This window comes from Anas platyrhynchos, chromosome 18, assembly GCF_047663525.1.
Source record: "Anas platyrhynchos isolate ZD024472 breed Pekin duck chromosome 18, IASCAAS_PekinDuck_T2T, whole genome shotgun sequence".
Classification (NCBI taxonomy): Eukaryota; Metazoa; Chordata; class Aves; order Anseriformes; family Anatidae; genus Anas; species Anas platyrhynchos.
Window position 1 is genome coordinate 9,750,001 of NC_092604.1, and position 27,442 is coordinate 9,777,442.

At 40.2% G+C, this 27,442-nt stretch overlaps 1 protein-coding gene across 1 annotated transcript in view; it reads left to right on the forward strand.

The window, feature by feature from the left end:
- MED27 (mediator complex subunit 27) overlaps positions 1 to 27,442 on the forward strand; it is a 93,574-nt gene that overhangs the window by 10,716 nt on the left and 55,416 nt on the right. The window contains exon 3 of the mRNA XM_027470617.3: positions 23,655 to 23,785. Within this exon, the coding sequence (XP_027326418.1) occupies positions 23,655 to 23,785 (131 nt within the window). The remainder of the gene's footprint in view (positions 1 to 23,654; positions 23,786 to 27,442) is intronic.

Here is a 27,442-nt window from a genome sequence, read left to right on the forward strand (position 1 = left end):
TGGCTTGTTATGTGGTTTTGATGTTTTATATCTGTGATCTTCCCAGAGTTATAATTGTAATAATTCACACTAGGATGTTATTGCGAGATGAGGTTATACGGGTCCAAATGGAGTTTGCCTTTCTTGCTGGGTTGTGTTAGAGTACTTCATTTCAAATCTGAAACAGCCTGAGAGGATGGTAAGGTGTTTTGCTATTGTGGTGCCTGGTGTTTGTTGTTTTTCAACAGTATTTTGTAAAGCTCCAATCCAAATAATGCTGTAAGCAGTACTGGTCTCACTTTTCCTAATTATGGGAAGTGATATATCAATACACACTGTCATAAATCACAGCCCCCTTGTCAGCTGGTGGGAATTGTTTAATGCTGTGCAACACCTTTATTTGCTAATGAGTATTTTTCTCCTGTTTCTTTGCTAAGTATTAATGCTCTAGCTGTTAGCCTATTTCAGGACGGAATTGATTGATGTCGGTCTATTTTAACCAAAACACTTCTGCCCACTCCCAGTTCTTCCTCCCCTAACGCCTTTTCTCCTCTGCAGGAACTCTTCAAACAGTTGGTGCCGGATGGCGAGTTGTATGGTGTGTAAGTCAGTGATCATGTCCCCTTTTAACCTGTGTCATGCTGTCATCAGGCCAAATTGGTTAAAACTGCATTGATAATATTAATATCAGACTTGGGATCAAGCTAAGTCATGCACACACACCCAATTGCAGTATGTAGATGAATAAGTCATGGTACCGACATCAGGTTGGAATAAAATGCTTTACTTTTAGAAGCTGAGCAATACAGCAACGATACAACGTGCTGTCTAGGGATTAGTTGAAGAATATGGAATAGAAGAATGGGACTGCAGAACTACAGGAGTGTTGTCACTAACCCTCAAAGCCAGCTCTCCTCTGAAGTTTGGGTTTGTGTGCTCTCCCAGGGGCTCAGCCTGACTTGCTGCTGGTGATGAAAGCCTGCCTGTCTTCCAGCACGTGGTGGCCACCATGAAAGCAAAGAGGATTTTGTCAGAGACTCCAGTCCCTCTAATTGCCCCAGCAAAGAGTGCAGTAGAAAGAGAGCATCACCGAACCTTCATTGTCATCCTAAGAGCTTGCTATTGTAAAGCCTGTGTGTGCTTAAAAAACTTGAGTTGTTTATTCATCCTCATGTAAGAACCAGGCAGGGATTGTTAGCTGTGGAAAACAGCTTTCTTCTGTTTTGTTGGGCAAAACCCTTATTTTTAATGTTTTAGATTCTCTCTGGTAAATCAATACAACTTCCTGAATTCTGTGGCTGTCTGTAAAGTTGTCTATGATACATAAAGACTGGGCCCTTCTGTATTGTTTTAAAATTATTTTTTATGTACATGGCAACATTTCCAGAGGAAAAGAGGGTCCACCTTTATGTTAGTTTCCTTTCTGTGTGGAAGGTTGCACAAAAAATCCCAACAAGCAGATGATTTTATCATGTGTGAGATGGGGGATTGGACTAGATGATTTTTCCAGGTCCCTTCCAATTCCTAATGTTCTGTGATTTTGGGGATTTCTGTCTTTTTTCCCCCCATGTCTTTACAGAGTTGCCCAAACACTTTGTTTTATTTTAGTGGCTTAAATTGTCTCATAAAGCATAAACCAGAATCTTACCCAAAATAGTAAGATGTACCTGTGGTTTCACTTGAGAGAATTTCCTGAGGTCTGGCCCCTGTTATTTGTAGTTCTTCTAGACTAGGTTGTAGGGTTTTAATAGTATGGGAAAACCAAAGATGCTTCTGACATTCCCCATTGCAACCTGCGGGTAGGAGTGATAACCGCTTTGGGGTCCTCATCTCTCAAAGGAAGCTGCGTCTCGCTTTCTTTGAAGCGAATTAAAGATGCTTGTAAAGTGTTTGGGGACCTTCATATGCAGGGTATTCAAGGAATATGAACACTAATATAAAATAACTGATAAAGCCGATAAACATCCTATTGGTATTCTTTCTGTGGAAAAGGGTTTTTTTTGTAGCTTCTAAAGGAAATCAAACACAATGGAAATTTTAATGATGTCACCCTGTTGCTCTCTGCTATTGTTGTTGTCTGATCTTGCAGTGTGTCTGTTATTTGGGTTTTATGCAGAAGTGCACTCATCTCCAATCTCGTTTGCGTTTCTTTTTTGGAGTTACTAAAGCTGATCCCCTCAGTTTGTGGAGGGACTTGATGGTTTGAATTGCATATGAGCAATACTCAGCTCCTCCCCATTGTATCTTGATCAGACTCTGCTAATAACTGGGCTACAAAACATGGAAGTTGCCTAAAACCTAATAAATGTGAAGATGGTCTGGGTAAGGAGCTGTATGTAATCAAAGTGCAGTTCAGACAACTAGTTCGGATACCGTGTCATGGAAATTTACATTTGGTAAAAATGTGACAAGGATTTTATGTTCAGGAGTAGTTAATTCTGAGCTTTAACTATTGGAGATATGTAACACGGAAAGTCCATTCTTGAAATCTCTAACCTCAATACATGCACCTGAGTGTGTACTGCTTCTGATTTTCCTCAGATAAAAAAAAAAAAAAATCCCCTACCCTGCAGTAGCATTGTCATTTTGTGACTGGTGCTGTGACAATTGCAGAATGGGAGTAAGAAATTCCGGAGCACAACAGTGGTACCCTTGCTGTTCCCACAGATGCCTGCTTTTTGGTTGTGATACAGAGGTGTAGTGCAGAGGATGTGCAGTTGATCTTAGATGGCCTTTGAGAGAATTTGATGTTTTCAAAATATTTCTGTTAAATGAAGTGGGTGATGATTTGAAGAAAGTTGTCTGTTCTCAAAGGTGTGAGATTTCACTCGTGACATTGGATAAGCCACTTAGGACGTTCACACTCTGCAGTAGATGCAGTCATTTCACATAATCCTGTGTGTGTGTGCGTGTGGGGAGCAGTTGTTTATTTTTGCAGGTGAACTTTACTTCAGATCTGGCCAGATACCTGACCCAGCTTTTAGGGATACTTCAGTTCTGTGCAGTAGGCTTCTGTTCTGCTTTGTGAAAGAACCCTGATGAATGAATGACTCTTCTGCAGAAAACCCAGAGCTGACTTCGCTTCTGTTGTAAAGAGCTGCTGCTTGAGAGCCCCGTAGAAGTCTGAGTAGTGCTACAACGGGGCAGTCGGGGGACGGGGAGATGGAGAACAGATGAGAATATGGGCATTGCACTCAGAGCTCCTTCACTGCGAACTCCTCTTGTGGTTGGTACCTCTTGTTGCTTTCAGCTTGCATTTAAAGCGGAGTTGGGCAGTCCCGGAGGCTACAGCTGAAGATGACTTATCAGTATGAGTTGTCAACTTGTCTGCCAATCTAAGGTTAGCCCAAGTCTGAGCTGTTTATTTAATCTGATTTTAAATGTCATGAATATAAAGCTTCCACTTGCACAAGAAACAAAACTGAGTGAAGTATTTTAGCCACAGACATTTGTTCAGTTACAGTACATGCAGGAAAAGATGTCCTCTGGATTAATAGAAGAAGATTTAGTGAAAGCTGATTGATCCTACTAGGTGCTGGTCTTTTACATTTTTGATCTTTTCACAGCAAGATCAAAAGGTTTTGTACCCCGAGCAGCAGTTACCTTGTTGTGCTCTGTAGCAAGGTTCTTGGCTTAGTGCGGAGCGTGCAGTCATGCTCTGGTGCTCGCTGAATTTGCTGAGAACTGAAGTGCTCAACTTAAACGCCTAAAGCTAGACTGTGTGAGTAATCTGAGAGCTGAAATGGCTCATAACTGTAGTTGCATGCTTGCCTGGTGTCTTTGCAAACTCCAGGGAATGCATTTTTAGCTTGCTTTTTTTTTTTTTTTTTTAATGCTCACGAACTGGCTTGTTCCCAGATAACATTTCTTCAAAGGCACACACACTGACAAGCTGATAGTAATAACTAATATACTTATTGGGTAGAATTAGTGTATATCATTATGTTATGAAAAGTAATGAACGTGTTGAAATGCTAAGAATATTTTCAAGATTACTTTAGATTGGGTTGGAGAGTGGAGTACAACAGCTACATCTTAAAATACGTAATAAAATCACAGTGGTCTTTGATGTTCAGACTTAGCCTTCAGAAGAAAGCTGTATTCAAAACCACTGCCAGGCCTGATTAATTTGCCTGTTGTGCTTGGATTTGCTAAGCAAGTTTTTATAACTGGCAGCAACATAGTGTTATAGGTACTCTATATATTCTGTGGGATATTAGACACAAATGAATTATATCTAGATGTGACATTCTGCAGTTCTAAAATAAATGTGTTTATTTCTCATTACATGAAATTGCAATTCCTGTGGAAATCGATATTGAAAATACTAAAAGCCTCCTAGGATCTGCAGGCATGCACAGAAAGGAGCCATATACATGTGCTGTTACTCGCAAGCGTTGGGTTAAAGTGACTTATTTTAATCTTTTCACGTCAACAGCAATTGAGTGTATTTTCCTTGTTGCAAACATCCTGTCACTGCTACAGAAACCGAAGAGAATGGGGACTAGAGCAGAAAAAGTGCTCAGGTGTCTTTTAAACTGTTTTAAGCTGCCCATGGCTTGAAAATATTCAAGAATCTGTGATATGAGCTGTTTGACATTTTTCCTCTTCCAAACGCTCAAAGAAATAAATCTACATAAAGAGCAACTCACTTTTAAAAATGAGAAGAGGCTTTGCGACAGCGTCTGGAATCTCACAGTGTTACTTTATTTCCCTCTTTTGGCTGACCACCATGATAAAACAGCTGAATCAAATACATTCTTTTATGTATAAAATATATTTTTTGGGTCTTGACAGCTTGTTTCCAGTTTTAGTCTAATTCGGTTTGAAACAGCTGTTCCTAATCTCTGCAAAACAGTTTTTTGATGGAAATCATGACATTCTCAACTACAGCAGTGTTACCGGGCTCTCTCTCCTTGCAAAGTTGGCTTTTCTTTATGTTAAAAGAATTCTCCATTCAGAGAAAAAGCCACTTTTACATCAAATAAGCTGCATTCAAAGAATAATAGCTTTTCCCTCCCCCCGAAGTCCTCTTTCATTGAGGCTGGATGTACGTTTCTCTTCCTACGTGACTTTTAAGAAGAAAACATCCCTGTGTGTTTTCCCATTAATGCGATTTTTATTCCCATGTTCCCTGCCTTGCCCATATGCTTTCGGTTGGGTTCTATTTAGAGTTTTCTCTGCAGTTGTCTCTGCACTCAGACTTAGCGAGTTTTCTGGCTTGCCACATGGTTCAGTTTTACTCCGGAGTCAGATCTCGTATTTTCAGAATTTTCAATGTAGCATTTTCAGTTTGCTCAGTGCCACCATTTTTTTTTTTGGTGGGGGGTCGTCAGCTGCGTTGCTGAGTGCATCTTCCCGAGCTGTTTGTGGGAATTTCACAGATCACAGAGCTGATCCCATCTCTAAGCTCTCTTGTGCCTGAGAAGCAAAAGGTAAAATTCCTTTCCAATTTCCTGGGTCTTTTGGAAACCCTAGCGTGTAGTGTGGAGTGAAGCTAGTAACTTGCTGCAGAAAAGAGTTTGCTGTCTGGTTGTGTGAACACAAGTGTGTGATGGTGCTGAGCGTGGACATCTCAAAACATTTCTGAAGGGAAGGGGAAGGCTTCAAGAGTAGCAGGGTTGCCAGGTTCCTAATGGCATGGGAAGGACTTGGGAGTTGAACGTCCTCTTTCCTCTCTCCTTAGCTTGCTGGTTGAATTTCACAACTCATTTCATTCTACATGTCTTTGTCTTCCAACCTATCCAATGACCGTGCTGCAGGAGTACTTTGAGAAACCTGAGCGAGGCAGTGTGCGACGAGTGGGATTGCTGGCAGTGCTGATCCTGGTTCTGAGCTCGCTATGGGCTAATACCATCCTGAAACATCTCCAGGGTTATTTGTTAAGGCACATTTTATCAGCTGAAATAAAACCTGACATCTAACATGACACAAAAGCTTTACTACTTAAAGAGCTGTTAAATATGTGTTCGCTTCCAAATTCAATGTTTTGCCTGGCAAATACTGCGGAGCGTTTATCTTTTTCCCTGAATCTTTTTTTTCCCACAGTCCAAGGAACCTGACTTGGGGTTGTGTTAGGATTAAGTGAGATTACCAGCATCTTCTCTCCATCCCTCTTGAGTACCTTGTATGAATACATCCTAATAACTATTGATATCGCATTCATCCTGCGAGAAGCTGAGACCTTTAGTGTCTGCTGATGCTGCAGTTCTGATGTTGTGTTTTTCTTGCAAGTAAAATCAATTGAGACAAATCTTAGTAACTTTTACAGCAAAATAAAACGACTGTGCCAGGCAGCCATTGAAAGTTTCTTTTTTTAAGTATGGATATGCTCTTAGATCACACGGACAGGGTTGTTCCAGCAGAATTGATTGGTTGATCCCCTAGATTTAAAGGTCAACTGTAATCACATTTCGGCAAGATTGAAGAAGATATAAAATTGCTACTATGCTTTTCTGAGTTGTATACCCTCATCTGATGCTCTTTGCTTTTCCCCTGTACATCTTAATTTACTCAGCTGGAGCATCGATACATAAAGGGCGCGAGTCAATGTGCCTGCTTGCTCTCGTCGAGGAGGGAGCTGGGCAGATGGACGTCCTCCAAGCCAACACCTTCCCTCTGGGGGATGTGAGGTGGGTGGAAGGACGCCCCTACACCCTACAGAGATGGAGGAGACAAATCTCTTTTTCTGTGAGATCTGCAGCAGAGCTGGCATGTCAGATGTTGCTCAGTTGCCAGAGTTAACGCATCCAAGAGAAGGCATTGTCCCTTCAGAGCATGGCACAGATGGAAGGGAGACACTGCACAGCCCTCTGACGGGGTGGACACCTTTGATAGTGGGGAATCAAAAGAAAATCTCATCACTAGTGTTTTATGTGACAGCTTGGTGTTCTGTAGTTCATAGAGACAAAGCAATTTTGTAAACGTGGTGTTTCAAAATCATATTTCCATGTAGTAGACAACCGTATCTGTGTGCAGATGTGAATAAATTCCTTGATAATTTTTGCAACAACCTGAATGAGCCAGCTGCTTTGACACAGCAGACTGCGTGAACTAGAGGCAGGGAGGGCATCCAGGGGCTTGGGTGTAATTCATTTTTCCTATAACAAAGCAAAAGGAATCCTGGAATGGCAAAGGGATTGGTGAAGAAAGAAGGAGTTTTAGTTTAAGCTGATAAACCAGAACATTTTTATGATTCTTAGAGACTTTTCCTTCCTGACAATTTTGTTATGTTCCGGTTTTGTACGGATAACTTTACTGTTCTTCTGTCTGGGTCTTTCACAGAGCAACAGAAGAGAAACAGTGTTCAACATGGAATTGACTTAAATGACACGGGAACTGCTCCTGCACTGGAGGCTGCTGCGTTGCAAATGCTTTAGCTAACCTTCAAGCAAACTGCCAAGTAACTTTGTGCTGCTCTGGTGTGGTTTGCGTGTATTTGATCATAGTGTGCCAGTGGTCATGCCATGGCAAGGGTTTTGTAGGGCTAACAGTACACGGAAGGATGACCCTTAGAGTTACTTCCCAAACATGGCTGCTGTAGGGAATGTGTAAGTTACATTATACAGACGTTATTGGTAGCAGGACTCCAGGAGTCCAAATTACCTCCCAAAGAACTGTCCTTAGTGCATTTTCCTATGTGCTAACTTGCAAAATGCACTAATTCCCAAATGCATAGAAATTGAGGGTTTGTAGCTTTTCTGTAAGCATCCTGCTTTTAAGAGACACTGACAGACAGCGCTAGTTGAGGAATGTGCTTGAGTGGACTGAGAAGACATTTATTGTGCATTTGTTGAGGGTGGCCTCTTTCTGAGGCTTGCAGTGCTCTGATGGCCTTCTAACTTGGGTCTACGTTTTGCTTTGTCAGCCACAATGTGAGATCGGGGAAGCTAATGTCTCGTGTTCGCTACGCTTGTGGTAAATGCGGAAAGAATATTTTCTAAATAAGTAATGGACCAGGCAAAATTTTCGGAGGCTTGCATGATCAAATCAGAGTAGCAGCAAATCCTCTGTGACTCTCCCAGTAGCTGATGAAGTCAAGCAGTGCCTTGACTGACTGGCTTGGGTTTTGTTTTCTTGTGAGTTGCTTAGATCTGTTTATTTCTTAACCCTTGGTGGTGTCTGTCCTCAATAAGAGGATACCTAGGCAACGAATTTTTTAAAGCACAGAAGAGGTGCACGTAGACTGCTGGAGCTGTGATTGTTGTTTTCGCGCCTGCAGTTGCATGTCCTCCTGATCAATAGATGAGAACAACACCTGAGGGCTCTTCAAAGAGCTTAAAACCAGGAATATATCGTATGGTCATGAAGCTTCCAGATTTCAGGGAAGCATCAGGTTATAAGCGATTGTTTCTGTGTGAAAAGAAGTTTCCAAGTTTTTTTTTTTTTCTTTATAAAAAAAAAAAAAAGTCCCCCTCCCTGCCCCAGCAGGGATGTTATACTGCAGTGCTGGCTTTGTTTTTTTTCCTCCTATTACTTTCCCTTCAAATCACAGGGCTCTGTCTTGAGTTCGGTTGTCCTAATGGCAGGTTGCTGTTGTGAACGAAAACATTTTAATACAGGATCCATAAGTTGCTGACATAAAATGCCTATTAGAAAAAGGAAAGAAAAATCTCAGTATTGTCAAGAGTATTTAGGGAAAGTAGGTATTTAATCAATCTTAATCATTTGTTTTCTTGAGAGGAGCACTACTGGTGGCAGCTGTCATGGAAGGCAAACACCGTGAATATACTCGCTGGTAATTATTTTGCAGGTTCTGTTCTAATTCTTGTTCCATGATGTACAATCAGGCTTAAATCCAGAAGTAAAGAAATGCATTCTGAAAGCATATTCCCTAAAATGAGTTTATTGTAATGCCTGTCTTGATTATCGCTTTAGGGAGCAGTAGTGCTTGGTTGTTTACTGAGTGCAATAAAAAAGTTGTGCCTTCATGCCTGTACGAACTAAAGAGAGGGGCTGTCAGCTCTGTTCGAGCGCTGACTTGTTGCAGAGCTCTGCCCTGCGTACGCCTTCAGAATGCTGTCACTGGGCTTTGGAAATGCTGCAGCCCATTTATTCTGCATTTTTTTTAAACTCCGCTTGTCCCCAGTTGTCTGTCTGTTACTCTGTGTGTCACATCGGTATATTTACTTGCTGGCTTTTCTCATCTGCAACAGGATTTATCTTGGAAGTTGTCTTCTAAAAGTTGTTGCAGCCTCACAGGAAAAGTTCAGATTTTGGAGAACACGGAGAGGTAACGGTACTACGGAAACGGTACCTGTGATCCCATTCCCGAACCATGGGAAGTTTAGTGAGGAAAGTACTTTTCTTATTGACAACTTACTCTTCTACTCTGATAGTAAATAACCCTGCTGGCTTTATGGCTGATCAGGGCCCCCCGTTGTTGCACTTTTATCCTCTGACTTCACTGCAGGCGGGCTGTAAGAGGTTCCTGTGGTCAGAGCACAAAGTGCTTTGGTCTTTCTGAAAAGTCACAGGCTAAACTTTTAGCTTCGTAGAAGTCCTTCCACGACTGGTGCATCTCTTAGGCACGATGGCTCTGAAATGTAATACTTTAAGAAAACTGAACTGAGTTAACTCACCAAGTCCTTTCCTGATCTTGGTGTATGTGTGCTGCAGGTCCCCGGGTCTGAAGTGGGACTTTGTGTGAAATCAGCTGGCTGCTCGTCTGCTCCAGAGTGCAGTTGCAAATGTCCCTTGCCAAATGTTGGTCTTGTTCTGCCCAATTTAATAAGTCTTCCAGAAGGAAAACCAAAAGATACAGCCCCCACCCGCTGGTAATGCTGCCCCACTGCAGTCTGTACCATCTCCATGGTTTTGAGCCTTCATTATGCAGCTCTCACTCAGCAGACTTTTATTTAAAGCAGAGCTAAAAGTAGAACTGAATAGCTGACGTTCCCGGCCGTGCTGTGTGATGCAGGATTACTGGGAAGGACGGGACAGGAAGAGGCAGGCTGCTGGTGCCGGGCAGTTTGTGCTCCTTTACTTGCCCAGAACTGTGCAACTTAGTCTAAAAAAAAAAACCTGAATTAAACCAAGGAATACAAGCTTGCTGAAGTGAGAAGTTCTGTTCTGTTTTACTTGCTTTTATTTATTTTTTTTTAATGCCCAGAAATGATGCGGTTCAGTTTGCTGTGGCTGTTGCCACAACCAGACAAACCATTGCTGCTAGGTTCTTGCAGTGTCCCGGTGCCGATTGCTTTCCCAGAGCCATCTCCATATTGCAGAGCCATCTGTTTCCCTTACTGTCCAAGCATTAGGCTCAGTAGTATAAATTACTAACTGCTCCATGGCTTTTGATTGTTCCCGCTTGCTTAGCGTGCCAGGAGCGAGTCTTTGGCTCTTTCAGCATCATTTATAAGTTCTACTTGCTCTTTTATTTATTTTTTTTTAGTGCCTCAGGCAAAAACCTGCAGTTGAATGAATTGTTCATTGTTTGTATCCCTAAATCGTTGGCTTGATAAAATAAACTTTGGGAGGTATGTAGGTAGTGTCCTCATTTACAAAAGTCTTTGTAGCGAGAGTAATAGAAACATGTTAAAACATCCTGTGGACTTTTTGTTGTTTTGTTTGTTTTTTTTTTTTTTGTTTAACAAAAATCAGAAAGTGGGATTTTTGCTTCTGCCAAGTCTCCTAAATCAGTGGGATGCTTCAGAGTTTTCCATCCCAGGATAGAGGGCCTGTTCTGATAATATACCACACAATGAATTGAACAGCAAGGAGGACAGTTCTTTCCTCTGTGTGTTTCGGATCCAGTGCCCGACAGCTGCGAGACCTTTGGGTCCCTGAAGCATCTGACGCCTCCTGAGCTGCTGCTGCTGTTTGAGTCAGTGCACGAGGTATGGGAGTGGGGCACAGGACTGCTGCCCTTCTGTATGGGTCAGGCTTTTGTCAAGAGACCAAGTAATTAAAATAATTTTTTTATCTCGATTTTACCCCCTCCCCTCCACACCGGTAATGGGGAAAAAAAACATAAAAATGAGAGAAAAAGACCAGCGATGTCTGTTTGTTCTGACCAAGATACCATCACAGCTTGTAGGCAGTTGTGCCTTCAGTAGAAAAGGGAGCAGTAGCTGAAATAATCACAGAAGTTGGTCGTATGGTTTGATGGAGGAAACGCAAGGCTCAGACAGGTGAAGGTGTACAGAAGATTACCTATTCCAATCCCATCTTATTATTTAGTGTATAGTACTGCGGTCATGAGCACCCCTAATTTACCTTCCAGTAAATACTCCAAGTAAGCTACCGTGGCCAGCCATGCTAAATTTCTATTCCTTTTTTTACGATGGTCGCCTGAAGCAATACATTAATGTTTGCAATTTTTATTTCATTAATAATGAAGCCCACAGAGCAGCGAGAGGGCTGTTTGCTTGCTGCCTTAAACAGGGGTGCGGAGGAGCTGTTGTTTTGTGATCCTTGGAGATTGGCTTAGTGATTAGCAGGAGGATATAGAAAGAAGGTACGTCCAGATATAGATGGAGCTGAAATGTCTGCGGGTTAGATGGTTGACAGGTAAGGGGTAATGGTGTTATTGAAGAGTGCCTGCAGGACAGCTGAGGCGTGAAGAGTCAAATGTATGCCAAACTCTTTTGAAATCCATAAAAATTAATCATTTAGCTTTTCCTGTGGTTTTAACTCAGTCCCACAGCAACTTAAAAACGGCTCAGTCTCCAAGTTAAAGCTCTTTTGATAACACCAGTACAAATTCCTAGTTAAACAAGGAATTTGTAGTGTTTATTGTTTCCAAAGTGCAACGTTTCAATTCTCCCGTGGCAATTAGTTCTGTGAATATCCTAGGGCTTGGAGGGGGGGCGTTTGTGCTGAATAGTAGCAGCTGCGAGTCTGCTCTTCAGAAACTTGGGGTTGGCCCCGAGTATCATCGTCTCTCCCTCCTCTCTTCCTATTTTGCATCCAGTAAAGAGAAGCATATGCTTTCTTGCATCAGATACATTGGTGTTACCTTGTGAAGCATGACAAGGTCAGGCGTTTGTATGGCAAAAGCGGAAATCTCAAATTATCTTTGAGCTATCTCAGGCCTGCTTTTTTTCTGTGATGTATGAAAGATTTCCATGATGCACACGGTTAAATTTCCATTCATGTAGGTATGCATGTGTTGATGCTACATTGCTGTTCCTGAAATTGGTACTGTTATATTATTAATATTGCAGATCATGCCAAGGAGGTGTCTTGAATTTAATATACAACATAAGAAGCCTTGCCTACCGAGTATGAAAATCTTAAATTGGAACTGAAGATGCTATAAAAATTTAAAGGCGACAAGGTCAGCCTGAAAATTGCATATTTTAAAAGCAGAAAATCATCTATTTTTAACAATAAATTTTCTTACCTGTTAGTACCTTTTCTAATAACACTTTCAGTTTTTAAACCTTGAAAATGGTTTTAAGCCTTATTTTAATTGTACAACTATTTGGTTACCATTTGTTCAGGTACCTGTTAAATCTGTGCTCTCTGGTTGAGCGATGAGAACTGATTAAAAGCATTTGGGTTCATGTGCTCCCTCTGTATGATCAAACCAGTTCAATTTATACCTCTCACAAAAGAAAAGGTAACGGATGAGTCGCTTGTTTCGTACCAGCATCTTTACGGGGTCGGGATGGAGGTAACAGGCTTCTTCATTTTAGCAAGGAAATGTGATATATATATTTGAATATATATATTTGGTATACATTTGTTTCATATTTAAAAATGGAAGTTTATTCAGACTGCAGTGATGAGGTGCTTGGTGTAAACGCTCATGGTAATGAAGCACTGCAGAGAGATAGTACGAGTTTTGCCTTCCTTGGAAGACTTCAGTGGTGAACACATCTTTTTTTCTAGCTATGTTAGCTAAATTCTAAAGACAGAAGTAGCTTAAGTTAGGAAAGAAGCAAGACCAAATGTTCACAAAGGTTCTTTTAGATTGACTTAATATTTCCTCGGAAACTTGTGCTGGACTTGACTCCAACTGTCCAGGATCTGACCCATAGTGCAGTTCATTCTTGTCCCTGCTGGACTCACTAACTATATGCCTTCTGATTTGAGGACTTAAAATGTGAAGGGTCAGTATCCATGAGAACATGCTGTCCTCCAAAGCATAGAACTTAACTGAGATTCTGGACTTTCAAATTTTTAACATATTTTCAGCGTATAGGTAGCAAGATCTGCTTCAATGCTGATTAATGGCTAGCTGAGACATAAAGTAATGGTGAAATGCTGCTGACCACTCCTTTATTTCAAGTGGTAGAAGGGATGTAAAGATTCCAGTCTTGCTCACGACCCAACATAAAGACTCTTCGGGCTGCTTTGAAGAAAGAATTGCTGAGCACCTGCCCACTGCTGTTGTCTGTAGGAATCCTACACCACTTTACTCCCAGTGTGAGTGGAGTAAGAATTCTGAAGGCAAATTTAACAATATTTATAAAATAAGATAAAGCAGGAAAACATATAGAAGGCATCTGAGAAGATAAGTGTGGGCACTGTGAGGAATACTGTAAATAACATTTTGTGCATGAAAGCGGGTGCTGAATAACTGCCTGTTTCACCCATGCAATCCTGCAGGCAGTGGTAACTTGAGGTCCTTTGGAAAAAAGTGTGTCATCAGTCTGAATCCTCACCAGAAGCAGACTGATTTGGATTGCATGGGCAATATCAAGTCAAGCATTTCGTAGTTATTGAATGCTTCGTTTGTAACCTTAATGATTTTGAATGTAGCGTTCTTAGCATATATAACAATGCATGAAAAATCACTTCTCTCTTCCTGTATGTTAGCCTTTAAATATGAAACGTTTCTTGGGTCAGCACAAAAGCTCAGATCCCACTATAAAGGGTGTGCTGTAAATGCCTAGATAAATACAATAAAAACCTTTCTGGAGGGGGTTTCTTCCTTTTGGTGCCAGTGAGAGAGAGGGGTAAATAAAATAATTGACATGCCCTGTTAGCTGTCAACCAAGTTTCGTGTGGCATGTCTTTCCTTTGGCATGCATATAGCAGCAGCGCGTTTTAGCACCTCGCCTACAGCATCCACCTCCTGACAGCAACACTTGCCAATAGAAAAGCATTCGGCACTTCATTATTTCTACAACCTGAGTGCATTTGCAAATTAATTGATGTGTGGGAGGAAAGGCATCTGCTATTGTAGAAGCCCTGAACTATTGCAGTGAAACTAGAAATAAACTGGTTAGCTGTAGTGAGCTGGTATGCTGTTGCAGGTGTTGAAGCCTCCACTGAAGTGGTGTCCTGACCATTTTTATTGCTGTCTTTGATATATTTTACTTCTTCTTAAAAAGAAAGACTGCTCACTGAACAATAAACATGGAAACAAATAGCATGCTAGAGATAATAGATAGTACCATGTATACTTATGTAGGGGTAGTTAGCAAGTGGTTTTATATTTCTTGCTGGCTCAGCACCAAGAGAGTTTTAATTAGGCCTGTAATGAATGACTAGGAGCATTTTAAAGGCTATTAATCTTGTGGTATGATTGAGTTAATTACAATATCATTATAAGCTCCCATGAAAATAATACAAAGTGTATTCCATTTGTTTTAATCCTAAAGATCTTTGTGAGGTTCCACGAGCGTCATCTGAAATACTCCTACTGAAATCTTCTACGCTGACAGAGAAAACTGTAAAACCACTTTCTGTTGCATTCCACCAAATGTTTCTGCTCAGTGCATCATCCATCCTGTTCCCATTTTGGGGCTTTCCAAGCTGCTGCTGTACCTGCAAACTGTGGGTAACTTCTGCACTGGAGCTTGTCTCCTTTAGTTTGTATTGCACACTATAGTATTTCCTTGTTTTTCTGATTCTGGTCGCTTTGCTTACCCGAGTGTGGAAGATGAGAATGTGATCTATTTTCAGAAATAAAGATTACAGCAGCTTTTGAACTGTTACTCTTTGTGCTGCGGTTTAAAAAAAAAAAAAAAAAGTGTAGCAAAAGAGGTGTTTTTGCAAAGCATATGGCTTTTACACTAGTTCAGACTGCAGTAAGTTTTGGATTTGGTTGTAAAACAACTCTCTGCTTTTTGCACTCTCTAGTCAGAGTGTGACATCTTCAACAGATGGACAGATAAACTTTCCATAATCCATGCCTTTCCTTTCAGAAGAGGAGATGAGATTCTCATTTGTAAAAGTTGTTGAGGAAAACCTCATCTGTATAAGTCTGTTGTATGCTCAGATGTCAGGGTGTGAAAATTGGATGGATCCGCAGCTCAGCACTAGAGTTATTGATATTTTTGGGGCTCTTTCTGCTGCTGCAAAGTCAGCCCTGCCTTTGCATGTACTTCAAGCATTATGGATCATTTGCTTTATCTATTTTCAGAACCCTGTGCTTAATTGTGGAACGAGCATGTTATTCAAATCCACTTTCTCCCCGTTTTGGCTAACCTATGGTCTTGTTTGCTTCGTGTAACCCTGCGTTATCACGATGGGTTTGGTTTAGTATTTTGAATTCTGCCATCAGGAGTCATTTCCAACCTTAATTAACCCTGCTAGGGTGGAAGAACCGCCTTTTTTCTTTCAGTAACTTTTCTGGTCACACTTCTATGTATTCCATCCTCTTGACTATTACAGATTTTGTAAATAGTTTAGAAATGCCAGCCAGTGATGTATGAGCCTCTTTAACATTTCTTTGATTTATGTGCACTGTGCAAAAAAAAAAGCAGAGGAAGCATATTATTCTGGAGAAAATGTTGCCAGTCTTCAGTTTTTTCAGTCTTAGTTAAAAGCTACACTTTTATCAATCAAACCTGATAGTTTCTGTTTTCAGTCCTAAAACCATAACTTAACTCTTTGAAGTCTAAAAGAAATAATTTGACTGAGATTTTTCTAAGCACCTAGTTTTTCAATGCTCAGCTTGGAATTTCTTTTAAACTGATTTTTTCAAAAGCGGAATTTTACATGTAGTACAGTCTGAGACATTCAAAAATCACTGAAGGTGGGGAGTTTGATTTTTTCTAATAAAGTTTGGTCATATTTCAATATTTTTAATAGCACATTGCTCAAATTGATGTAGTAAAATCCATTTTGATGCCTAGTGCACTGGAATTGCTGCATCACCCAGACAGAAGTCAATGTGAGGTTGAAAACCAGGATTCAAATATGTGTTGTTCATTTTTGAACACAGAAAACTGGAGTAAGGACAGAAAAACGCATTTTAATTACTCCATGGCAAAACCAAAACAGTTTCAGATTTTGTTGGCCATTACATTTCAACATTCTGCTTGTGAGTGCCTTAGTTGTGGTCATCTCCAGGAAGATTCTAGATGTGTCCATTCTGGGTTGAGTGTGATGCTATAAAGGGGCAAAATGTGCCATTTCTTTTCAACATTCATCTTCTGGAATGCGGCAGATCCAAGGCTTGCAGCTGCCTATGGTGATTGTGAGGTTTGCCTGTGTGAAAATCCGTGTTGTTAGTAGGGATGGGGTGGGAATCTCAGTTATCTTTAATTGCATATAACTGACCTGGACTGGTTGTTCTTTTGTCTGAGTGCTTTCTGTGGGTTAGCTTATGATGCCTTGAAAGGAGTATAAAGTTAAACTGGTCACAAACACTCTAAAGCTATAGCAGGAGTGTTCATATAGGGAAATAGGCTGCATACGCTGTTCTAAATCTTAACTGTTGCTTAAAACTTTTATTAGTTGTCCTTGCTAGCTGGCAGGAAATTGGCTTTCCCAGCAACGTTGCGTCGTGATGCCTACGAGATGTAAAGAAAGACAGGTTCGTGTTTGGCGTGCTAAGAATGAACGAGAAAACTGAGCAAAAAAATCAAGAGGAGAGGTGGCTTTTTTCTTCTCTCCTTTTCTACTTTTATGTATTAGCAAAAGTAACCATTTAAGCAAGAATTACCTCCTGCTTTGGCAAGTTCAGCCAGAACAGCTTAAAGAGTATTCACACAACCCCTTCTGCTGCTGTGGAAGTGTGATAATCTGCTGTAGAAGTGAGCGGTAACATCTGGCGCAGCTTTGCAGAGCGCATCCATCTGCCTGTGGCATACCTGTGTCAGGATGAACTATAAGCTGGAGTTCAGCTCTTCGAGCACAACTTCCTCAGGAAGGCCAGAGAGACTGCATGAAGCCAGGTTTCAGCCTGCTGGAAGAACAAACAGTGGCTAGGCTGACAGCTGTAGGATACTCGGTATGGGGGTTTGCAAGACTAAATAAATTGTGCATTTTAATTATTGTGCGAGTGACCAAAGCTAAGGAAAGGCACTTAGCAGAAGTTAAAATAATTAAATTCAATGTATTAGGTGAGAACACATGAGTGGTGCTAGTGCAGGGTCATTTCTGCTGCATCGCTCCATCTACTACCAGATGTCCCTCTTGTGTTCTTGGACTGTCTTCCTTCCCTTTGCCTCATTGCGCACTTTGGGCTGGTTGGATTTGCATAAGCTTTATACTGACATAGCTGCCACCTGAGCCCCTGACACCAAAGATTTAGTCTGGGGCTTTAGAAGATAAGCTTAGCATCAGAGCAGTGTCTTCAGTCCAGTGTTCTGGTGGCTTTTTAAGGGATCACAGCAGCACTGGGGAAGATACAAATCGTGTCCTTGTTCAGTCCTGAGTTTTAATGTTGGCTTTTCCCTGCTGCAGATTATTTGCCCTATGCAAAGATAGTCTTGTTGTCAAAGAAGAATTTAGGTTTTCTGTTGAATATTGGTCAAGTGCACTTCTTGGGTCTTTAGACTTCAGTGAAATCCATGAAGTGAACACAGGTGTGAGTAGGTGTGACTGTGCCATACAGAGTGACACCATGTCCTTACTACTGGGTTTGACCACCAATGTACCAGCTACTGTCCTTGAACTCGGGGTTACCTGCAAGTACTGTTTGATGATTCATGAGTTTTTATCGTCATTTACAGGCAGAATGCAGTAGAATAATTTTATTCTGCTTTCTGTGATGCTCTTACACGTCTGGGTGGTAGTTACATACCCAGTGAAATGCCAGTTTATTTCCATGTAGTTACATTTCAGGAAATAGTTATTTTCAAAGCCTTCAGAACACCTGTACTTGTTTATAAGCATCTTAAGCTTAAAATAATTCTTCTGAAGAGGTAAGTGTTGTATGTAGCCCTAAATTATGATTACTCTGACAGTATCCATTTTAAATACAAAATCCCTTTGAACCTCGGAGCCTTTGGCTGTGCAGTGTCCTTTTGTGTTGACATTATTCAAAAAGCATGAAGATGTCACTGGTGTAGGTATTAAATGTATTCCAAAACACTTCTTAAAAAAATCAAACCTGAGGAGGAGGAGTGGCTTTTGCAGAGACTTGGAACAGAGCAGCTGATTTTATTGGCAGCGAGGATGCAGATGCTGAAGTTTTGACCAATTTCTTGAAGAAAGTGCCAAATTTGCGCTCTCGGCATGGTAAAAAGCCAAAGACTTGCAAGCAGTATTGGAATGAGGGAACATTGATGCAGTCATTCATCAGCAGAACTTCAATGTTTTTGGAAGAACAGTACGGGATGAACACAGTTTAAGGCTGAAATCTGACACTAATTAAAACAGTGCTGTTAGCAAAAGTATGAATCCAAAGACAATGAAATAAAAGATACAGGGAAGACAAGGCATTAAAAGGAGGAAACGTATTGATACTTTTCCTACTATTGCATCATGTATATGCATGTCACAACTTCTTTTTCAATTCCGGAGCCTCAGGTGGAGAGACCTTAAGGGGAATAAGCTTGCTCGTGCAGAGGCACGTGTAGGTAGGTAGATGTCCACAAAATGCTCCACGTCTGCTGTGTTACCGGCCAGAGGAGGCACTGGCACCGTGCATCTCCCTGCAATGCAAATAAGAGCAGTTGCACGCAAGAGGCTTTTAACAGAAGTGCGAGCTCATTAGTTTCACAGTTTAGTTGGATCAGGGAATTCAGGAAAAGAGGGAATAACTTCTGTATAGGGATATAAGAAAGCACGAAATGGGGGTAGCCTTTGTTCCCATCATGGATGATCGGTATTTGTTAAAATAATCGCGTAAACTAGAAAGTGTTTGGGGGAATAAATGTTTTAAAAAATAATGAAATAGAACAAAGTATCCTAATTAAGTTGTAAACTAGAGCAAAAGCACAATGTCTAGCTTTCCTGTTAATTGAAAAGCCTGCAGCCCAGTTCAACAAGAGGAAAAGCAACGCGTAAATAAATTGGAGACTCTGTTCTTTTGGTTTATTGATGCTGTTCTGGCCAAGTTAAGAATTCAGCCATCCGAAAATGATCAAACATTGTTTGGAAAAAAAAGAATTTCCAAACCAGCCTCATTATCTGAGACAAGCTTAAAAAATATCAATTAGGGTAGTGTAATTTCTCACTTGCCTACTTTAGTTTGCAGAGATGAAACTGGGGGAGTGTCCTGCTTGCTTGCTTATTGCTCTTTTCAAAAGAACCACCGGAGTTTTATCGTGATAGACAAATCCCTCGTTAGCCACGAGGGAAAAATAATATAATGATGGGGGGCAAAGAACTGTGCAACTTAAAAGGAAGCAAATGTGCATGCATTTGGCAGTATTGCAGTGAGCTCAGAAAATTCCATGATGAATCAGTATGTCGGCCACTTCTGTAAAATTCCACTTCTCCAAGTGCAAATAATTTCTTTTTAATATTACTTATATTTGAGAAAATGCCTTTCTGTTTACATGTGTGGTCTGTACATATTTAGATAAGAATCTTTGGAAAACATGTCACTGCGGGGTGCAGCGATCACAAACAAAAGTCATCCTTCTGATTTCACTTTTTTTTTTAAGCAAACCAACTGGTGCTTAAAAAGCTTTGAATAATGGTAATATGTAAATTTAATGTGCAACTGAGAATTGAGATGATCAATTGTAAATGCTCCAAGTGATTATTTCCCCAACCCACGCCCTAATTTCTGCAGCTTTACGTGGCCTCATAAGTAAGTGGAGTGTAATGACTTGTTTGGTCAGCAGTCAGCGCAGGCAAAATCTCCAACCCATAAATTATGTAAACAAAAGACCTTTAGACCAAGCATAATTCTAATAATGAAGCTTTAATTTAAAAAGCTTTGAATTAGCACTGTGTACATGTATGTAGCTTCATGACATACACTGTAGGGTAATAATCTGTCCAGATGATGTACGTATACGTTGAATGAAGGGACCCAAATGTGTTGTGGTTTGAGCCCCTTGGCAGGTAGGCTTAGCAGAATTCTGTCTACTCCAGACTGTAAAGATGATCTGTGCAAGGTAGTGGGATCTTCTGGGGGAAGGAGGAAGTTCTTTGTTTTGGTGGTTTTAGGAGGTGAATGGCCTTGATTCTGGTAAGGAAAAAATCACCAGGATAGAATAAGTAGAAGATCCTATGTGATTAACTTTTGAAAAATACGCTTTTGGAATTAAACCCAGTCTGTAATTCTCTAATAAGCTTTTTTTCTTTTTCAAAGTAGTTCATGTTAAAGCCAAAGACATGTTATGTGAATGAAGAAATTGCCCTCCTAGCATTTCAACTGCGAGAAAAGTGACTCCTGAGTGCTTTGTTATGATATATTTGACTTTGTGAGGAAGATAGAGCACCATTAATATACAAATGGAGTTTTCATATACTCAGACACTGTGAAAATGTGACTTATGGCACCTGTAAAACATTAGTGGTAATCTTTTCTTTCTGAAAATATAGGCCATGTTGCCATTTAGGAAAAAAAGTGTGAATCTCAAAAATAATGAAAAATAATCCAAGTTCTGTTTTATTTACCTTCAGGTAAAGCTTTTGTATGTATTAAAGTATTATTTTCAGTAGTTTTCTGATGTTGTTAAGAATGAGAGTCTCTTTTGATTTTTAAAATGTGGAATTCACACATCCCTGAAACCACGGTTGAAAGAAAAATATCAGCTATCATGAAACTGTACAAGTTGGCACTGGTGTATATCTTAGCTGCTAACTGATATAAATTGATTTTTTTGTTGTTGTTTTATTTCTTAGTCTTCTGAAATAGATTTTATGCTTCATCTGCATGTATTGGGGGGAAAAAAAGGATCAATCTTGGTGAAATTTTAGAGTATTTCATAAGGAAGTAAAGAGTTCAGTGTTGTGTAAACCACTTGGAATTCCCCTGGGCTGAAGGACGTGGATGCCTGCCTCCAAATGCTGGGGCTTCTTCAGTGCCTGATAAAGAAACGATTGACAATACACCTACACCTAGTGCTGCACCAGTACTGGAGTTTAGTGTATATTTACCTATTTTATGGATAAAGCTATTGCTGTTTACCAGTCTGATGGTTTAAATGGGCAAAGTAGTCATAGAATCATTGAGGTTGGAAAAGTCAAAAGCAGGTGTTGGGTAACCTCAAAGGGTTTGGGCTCATCTTGGCTTCCCTTGTACCCACGTGAGCTTTTTGGTACCCATAATATCTTCTGACAGTACGTTTTGTGTGGGTTCCCTGAGCGAAGGTAGTTTGTTTGGAAATAGCATTCTCGTGTCTGTAAGCAAATATTTTGAGGGGACCATTACAATTTTAGCTAAGATTTACTGTCGTGGGCAATGCTGGCAGAAAAGGGTATTTATTGTGCAGGAGGAAAAATGCATGGAATGGGACGTTCATTTCATTCTGCATCGTACCACTAAATCTCCTGGTGATGTTTTTGATGCTACCGGTGCTACTTTGGCACTACTTTCAGCCTTGTTTCTGCTCATCAGAACAAACGATTAATAAAGAATTTCCCAGTCTTTTCAGTTAATACCCCTCTGCCCCCAAAAAGGAGCGTGTTCAGTGCAGTACAGCTTGTGATGCTTTAATAATGTATAAGTCAAGCTGGACAGAAGCTGCCTGTCAGTTTTATTAACTTTGACCTTTTCTCCCATTATAAGGCTGGTTTGGTAAATATTTAATGGGCCCTTATAGATTTTGACAGTTGGATCTGCATTCTTGGAAGCAGAGGTAGATTATGTATAAATACTTATAATTAATAAAAATGGCTTAATCACTAGGAGTCAGCCTTCAAGGACAGGATTGTTTTTTAGAATATATTTATTTTTAATTCCTATTTTTCTCGTGCCTGACCGCGAAATGTCAGGCTAGCCAGGAGGTTAGGAAATGTTTTCCAAAGGTTACATTTAAAATTCATCTATGATTAGCACCTGTGATTACGTCTGTCTTTGAGCAAGTGACCACACGATGTTATTTGCTTGGACTACCTGTCAATGTCGTTCTGAGCAGAGGACGTAACGGGGTGGTGTCACCAGCACGAGATGGCTGAAGGAGCGCTGCTGTAACGAGATGCAGGAAATAAAGGGAAGGGCACAATGCTGGAGTCAGAGGGGCCTTCTGCCAGAGCTGTCTTCCCCTTTATCTCCCCGCGTATTGCTCTCGCTGCACATTCCGGTGGTGAAGATTGAAAACTAAGCCCTTGACACTTTGAAACATCGCCTTTCAAAAGTGTGCTGTCCATTGCTCTCATTGATTTTCTGCATTCCAGAAATCTGTAGGAGAAAAACAAATTCGTGCAAAATTCATTGGCCTAAAATGAGCTGTTGGGGCAATAAACCAGCCCTCCCCTCGGCGGCTGAGTGCTGCCGTTCTCTTCCCGTTAGCCACGCTGTGCATCCTCATGCCCTGCCGTGGCTGAGAGCACATAGCAAAGCAGCCATCTAAGCCAGGGGCCTGGTAGAAAGAAAGCCTTTGGGTTGCCCTAAGTATTGGTGTTTGGGACAGATTGACTCACTGGATAGCTTCGCTCATTTTAATCCCCGTTTTCAGGTAGATGGCTTTACCAAGCTGTTTCCTTCGTTTTCAGTCAGTACCCCCCAGAACAGCTTTGCCCTAGACCACTTCGTTTTCTGAACGTTTGTAAGTCCCAGTTTCCTATCTAATGAGGATCATGGGATCGGTGTTGGTACTGTTAAACAGGTCACCTTCTTCAGAACAAATCTGTGGAGTGATGGAAGGGGCTGCATTTGTCTGACACTGCATCGTGAGCTTCTGCGCCCACCTTCCTGCTCCAGACGGGGAGCTGAAAGTGTGCAGAGGTGAACTTGAAACTTGTTGCACTTGAAGCTGGTTGCAGGACAGACACAGCGTTGTGGCTGTTTTTAGATCTAAGCAGTGAGAATGTGCTCCAAAACTTGTAAATTCACGTATGTCCTTCATAAATTTGTTTTTTTATTGGCAATTAAAATAAAAGGTTAGAGGAGAAAGCTGCTGAATGTGAATCTTTCTTCTGCGATGCTAGTGAAATGTGTGAGTAAGTATTTCAAAGGCTAGGTTTTTCTTTAGAGGGCAGAAACTTCTTTGTGAATGTTGCGTATTTTTGTTTAAGAAAAAAAAAAGTATGTTATTTTTAAAAAATGTTTATACAGTGAAAGGGTCAAACCTTTCTTCCTCTTACCTTCCTTTAGATAGTTTGGATGCTTGATCCCTTGAGAGGAGGAGCTGTCTAAATGTTTAAAAGCAAGTCCAAGCTTCAGGAGAGTTAGGACTTGAGAAAGTCTTTGATTCATCATCTTATTTTCCCTATGGCATAATTTCCTTGTAATATCTATTTTACAACAGGCTGTTTTTATATGCTTTTGTTCATATCATCTTCTATCCAAGCAATACATGAAATAGCATACATTAGCTTGCCGGCTGTGATTTTAATAAGGTGGTACAGATTGTAGAGGTCTGACACAGAGTGCTGCAGTGGTGTATATTTTAATGTTTTTCTTTTTTTTTATTATTATTATCCAGTTGCAGTACCATGCAGGGCTAGCATCTGGCCTTTTGAATCAGCAGTCTTTGAAGCGGTCAGCCAACCAGATGGGAGTATCTGCAAAACGCAGACCCAAAGCCCAGCCAACGACTCTCGTCTTACCCCCTCAGTAAGTAATGGACTATTTTGAAGGGCTTGCATGGTGGGGTGGGGTTATTTTTAACTTTTTATTGTAATTATTTTTATTAAAAAATCCATAATAATGAAAACGTTGTGCTTGCATTTTTGTTTCCTGGTGGGTGGGTGGGGTACCCTATGGAAGCAATATTTTGTTTCTTCTACTTTCGGAGGCACTCTGATAACAGAAAAGTTGCAAGGATTCTTCTTCATAACAGGGCATATAAGTTTTTACAACACGAGATTGTCATTGAGGAATGATGTTCCCTTGATTAGTATGACTTGGAGCTTCAAGTAGCACTTTTCTGAAGGTCCTAAAAGGCTGAAGCCAAAAAGTCTTTGGTGTGAGTACTTTCTTGACAAATGTCTGTTCTGAGTCCATCTGTTCACCATATGTTAATTTTGCATTGGATCTAAACCTCTTTTACAGGTGACAAGCAATTATGAGGACACTTAGAAACTGTTTGAGGACATAGAGTATCAACACTTTAGGCGGTCTGTGTACTGATGCCAAAAACACAGAGCTGTCCACAACTAAACTTAAAAAATTAATAAACTGCTTGAAATATTTAGTTGCATATAAGAAAATGATTATTATGTAGAAAATGAAGCGCTAAGCAATTATTCATCGTACTGAGCATATTTGTAGTGTGTGGAAGCTGCGTGTTTTTTCACAGAACAAGAGTCACTGATGTCTAAACACTATGCTACTAAAAACTTGGTCATAATGATAAAAGTTCTTGTTGTCACTGGAGTCCACAGGGCGAAGTTGATGAAGGAATCAAAAGGAGGGTAGATTTTCTTTCCTTTATATGAAATGATAACAGATCCCAGTAAACAGAACTCTCCCCTTGTATATTAACTTTAAAGGGTTGCTAATTCAGGAATCCATAAAATGTTCTGTTGCTTTACTGGTACATCAATGGAACAGGAACTGTTAGAAGGGCAGCTGTAGCAGAACCACAGGTTTGCAAAACAGATGCTTTTTCTGTTACGTTTGTGAAAGAACAGTGGGGGATTGTGACAAACTTTGGTTCAATAATTGTTTTCTTTGTTGGGGTGTCGAGTTTTGAGCTTAAAATTTCTGTGATTGAAGTCTGTAAACTAGAGCACTGTGATACCAGTTGTCATGAGTTTTATTCAGAGGCCTTAAAATAAAACCATTTTTATCATGGCTTCCCCAGTTACTAGCGGTACTTATTATGTGTGAGAAAGAGCTGGCTTACACTTTTGCATATAAAAGTCTGTACCTGTATATTCTATGTCATGAGCAAACAAAAAACAACTGAAGAGTTTCAGCTGCATAAATCTTAATATGGGGTGTGCGGTATACAAATTTAAAAGTATTGTATGTCTTTTTATCTGCAGGTGATTTTTGCTTTTCATTCAATGCTGCCTTTATCTGCAATTTGGAGATAGAATTAAATTTGAACACAGTAAAATTTGGCTAGTCTTTGAATTATATTTTAGTATATTATCACCATTTCCAGCATTATTCACAGTGAAAATATGTTCGTACTGAGCTGAGCCCTTTATCTATCCCTGGTTTCTTGTTCTCTGACTTCTTTGACCTTTCTGTTTTTGTTCTTATTTGCTATCATTGTGTGTCCTAAAAGAGAAAAATAGTTATATTAAGTCAAATCATATAGCTGTTGAGCTCAATACCATGTCTCTAACACAAGGCAGAGGCAGATTATGAAAAGACTTATGAAAATAGACTTATGAAAAAGTGTTCTGGAAAAAAAAAAAAGGTATGGCAAATGGGATTTTAACATCTTGATTTTGCTATAGTTTCATGCAAATAATGATGAATAATTCTGTGGTATTCTTTTATTCATTCTCTTTAAAATGCAAAGGAAGAAAACATTCAGGTACTGAACTATGTATCTCCTTGAAAGGGCATCTTAGGGAAAAAGGTGGACTTTTCTGACTTCAACGCAAATTTTCCCGTGGCAATTCAGGAATTTTATTTTATTTTTTAAAGCTTTATTGATTAGGCAGGAAAGGGGTAACTATTTTTTGTCTCTTTTTGCTTTGATTTATGCTAATAAAATAAAGTTCAGTGACAAGTCTTCAGGCTGAGTAACAATGTGCTATGAGTCAAGCATATATTAAATGTTGTTCAGAACAACTATATTACCTAGAGCTTTTCTTAAACATAAGTAGAGAAAACTGGCTATGTACCAAGACGTCATTTTAGGATTGGAGGAAATAGCAGCACTGCAGTAATCCTTTTCAGTCAGTAAAGAAATGCAGGAAACACTCTTGCTCAGGAGGTAACAATGATTTGGACAAAGTATCTTCAAAAACCTCTTTATTTCAATGCTGATTCTGGATACGTATGCTTTGATATCTAACGGCTTTATTTTAGTCACATCAGAGAGCACGCTACTGAAGTTTTTATTTATTTTCCTGTTTCTTGAAGAAACTGCGTAGGTAACTTGTGCTATTGGTATTCATACCTGCTGTATTCTAAATGGTGATGCAATCTGAGCAGTTACCTTGCTAACCCTCTCTTTGGTCTCTGTTGTAATGGTGAGACTTGAGTTTTATCCCCCATGCTGAGTATTGCCAAGTGGTATGTCTTGGAAGAGTGGGGATGCAAAACTTGGTTTTTCTCTTGTTTCAACTCCTTATTCACTTGAGGCCTTGGTTTTTCTCCTTGATCTTTTTCTTCTCCTTTCCTCTGCAAAATACCTATTAAGAAAATATATATAACATAAAAAACTTCAGCCTGTCTTACATGCTAAGCAATTTCTTCCTACCTTCTGCTTGCAGAAGGAGCTAGAGAAGGGGTTTTGCTAGTGGCCAAACTGATGCTCAGTAGTCCTGCTCGTTTGTCCCATGTCAGTCTTAGGCCATCTTTTAATATACTCTGATTTGGGAGTGAGAAGCTCTGCGTTATCACTAGTAGGTATCTGTAACAGCAGCAGCAATTTTGAAAAAGATACTTTTTAAAATGGAAGGTCTCTGTCCTATGTGACTGCTCTCAGTAAAATTTCCATTTTCTCACTGTTTTTATAATCTGAGGGCTTCTGAGGGTGCCGGATTGAAACAGGCAGCTTAGCACATCAGGTGGCATCTCTCACCTGATTTTGCTGCATCTCAGTTTTGAAAAGAGGCCTTTTGGTGCTCCTGTTTGCTTTTCAGTATTGGTTTCCACTGGCTCTGAAAGTGCAGAATACTGGCTTGCTCTGTATCGTGTTTCTAGCCAAGCGTATCTGTATGAGAAAGTGACTAACTGCTGGCTGCTTTCTCTTCTTGCTTTGTCCCTCCTTCTGTCTTCTATTAACAAGACATCTCCCTGTACTTGCTAATAGATGCGTTCCCTCACATGCTTCTCATCTGGCTGCTGCTTCCTTCCTTCTGGTACAGAATCGCGGAGCAGCGTGTGCTGAAGTGCTGAAAGCTGTCAGCTCCTTCCAAGTGACTAGGGAAGCGTATACATGCAACACTTTGGGAAGCCAGCATGGCTTATTTTTGGGGGGTCTGAGCTGGGGGTGGAGTGGGTTTGCTTTATTTTATTTATTAAAAAAAAAAAAAAAAGATTCTTAGGTTTAGTGGTTTTTGTTTGTTTGTTTTTATCCCCTTTGAAATATATTCATTGATGCGGGTAATTAATCTTGTATTATTCTACAGTAAGTGTCTG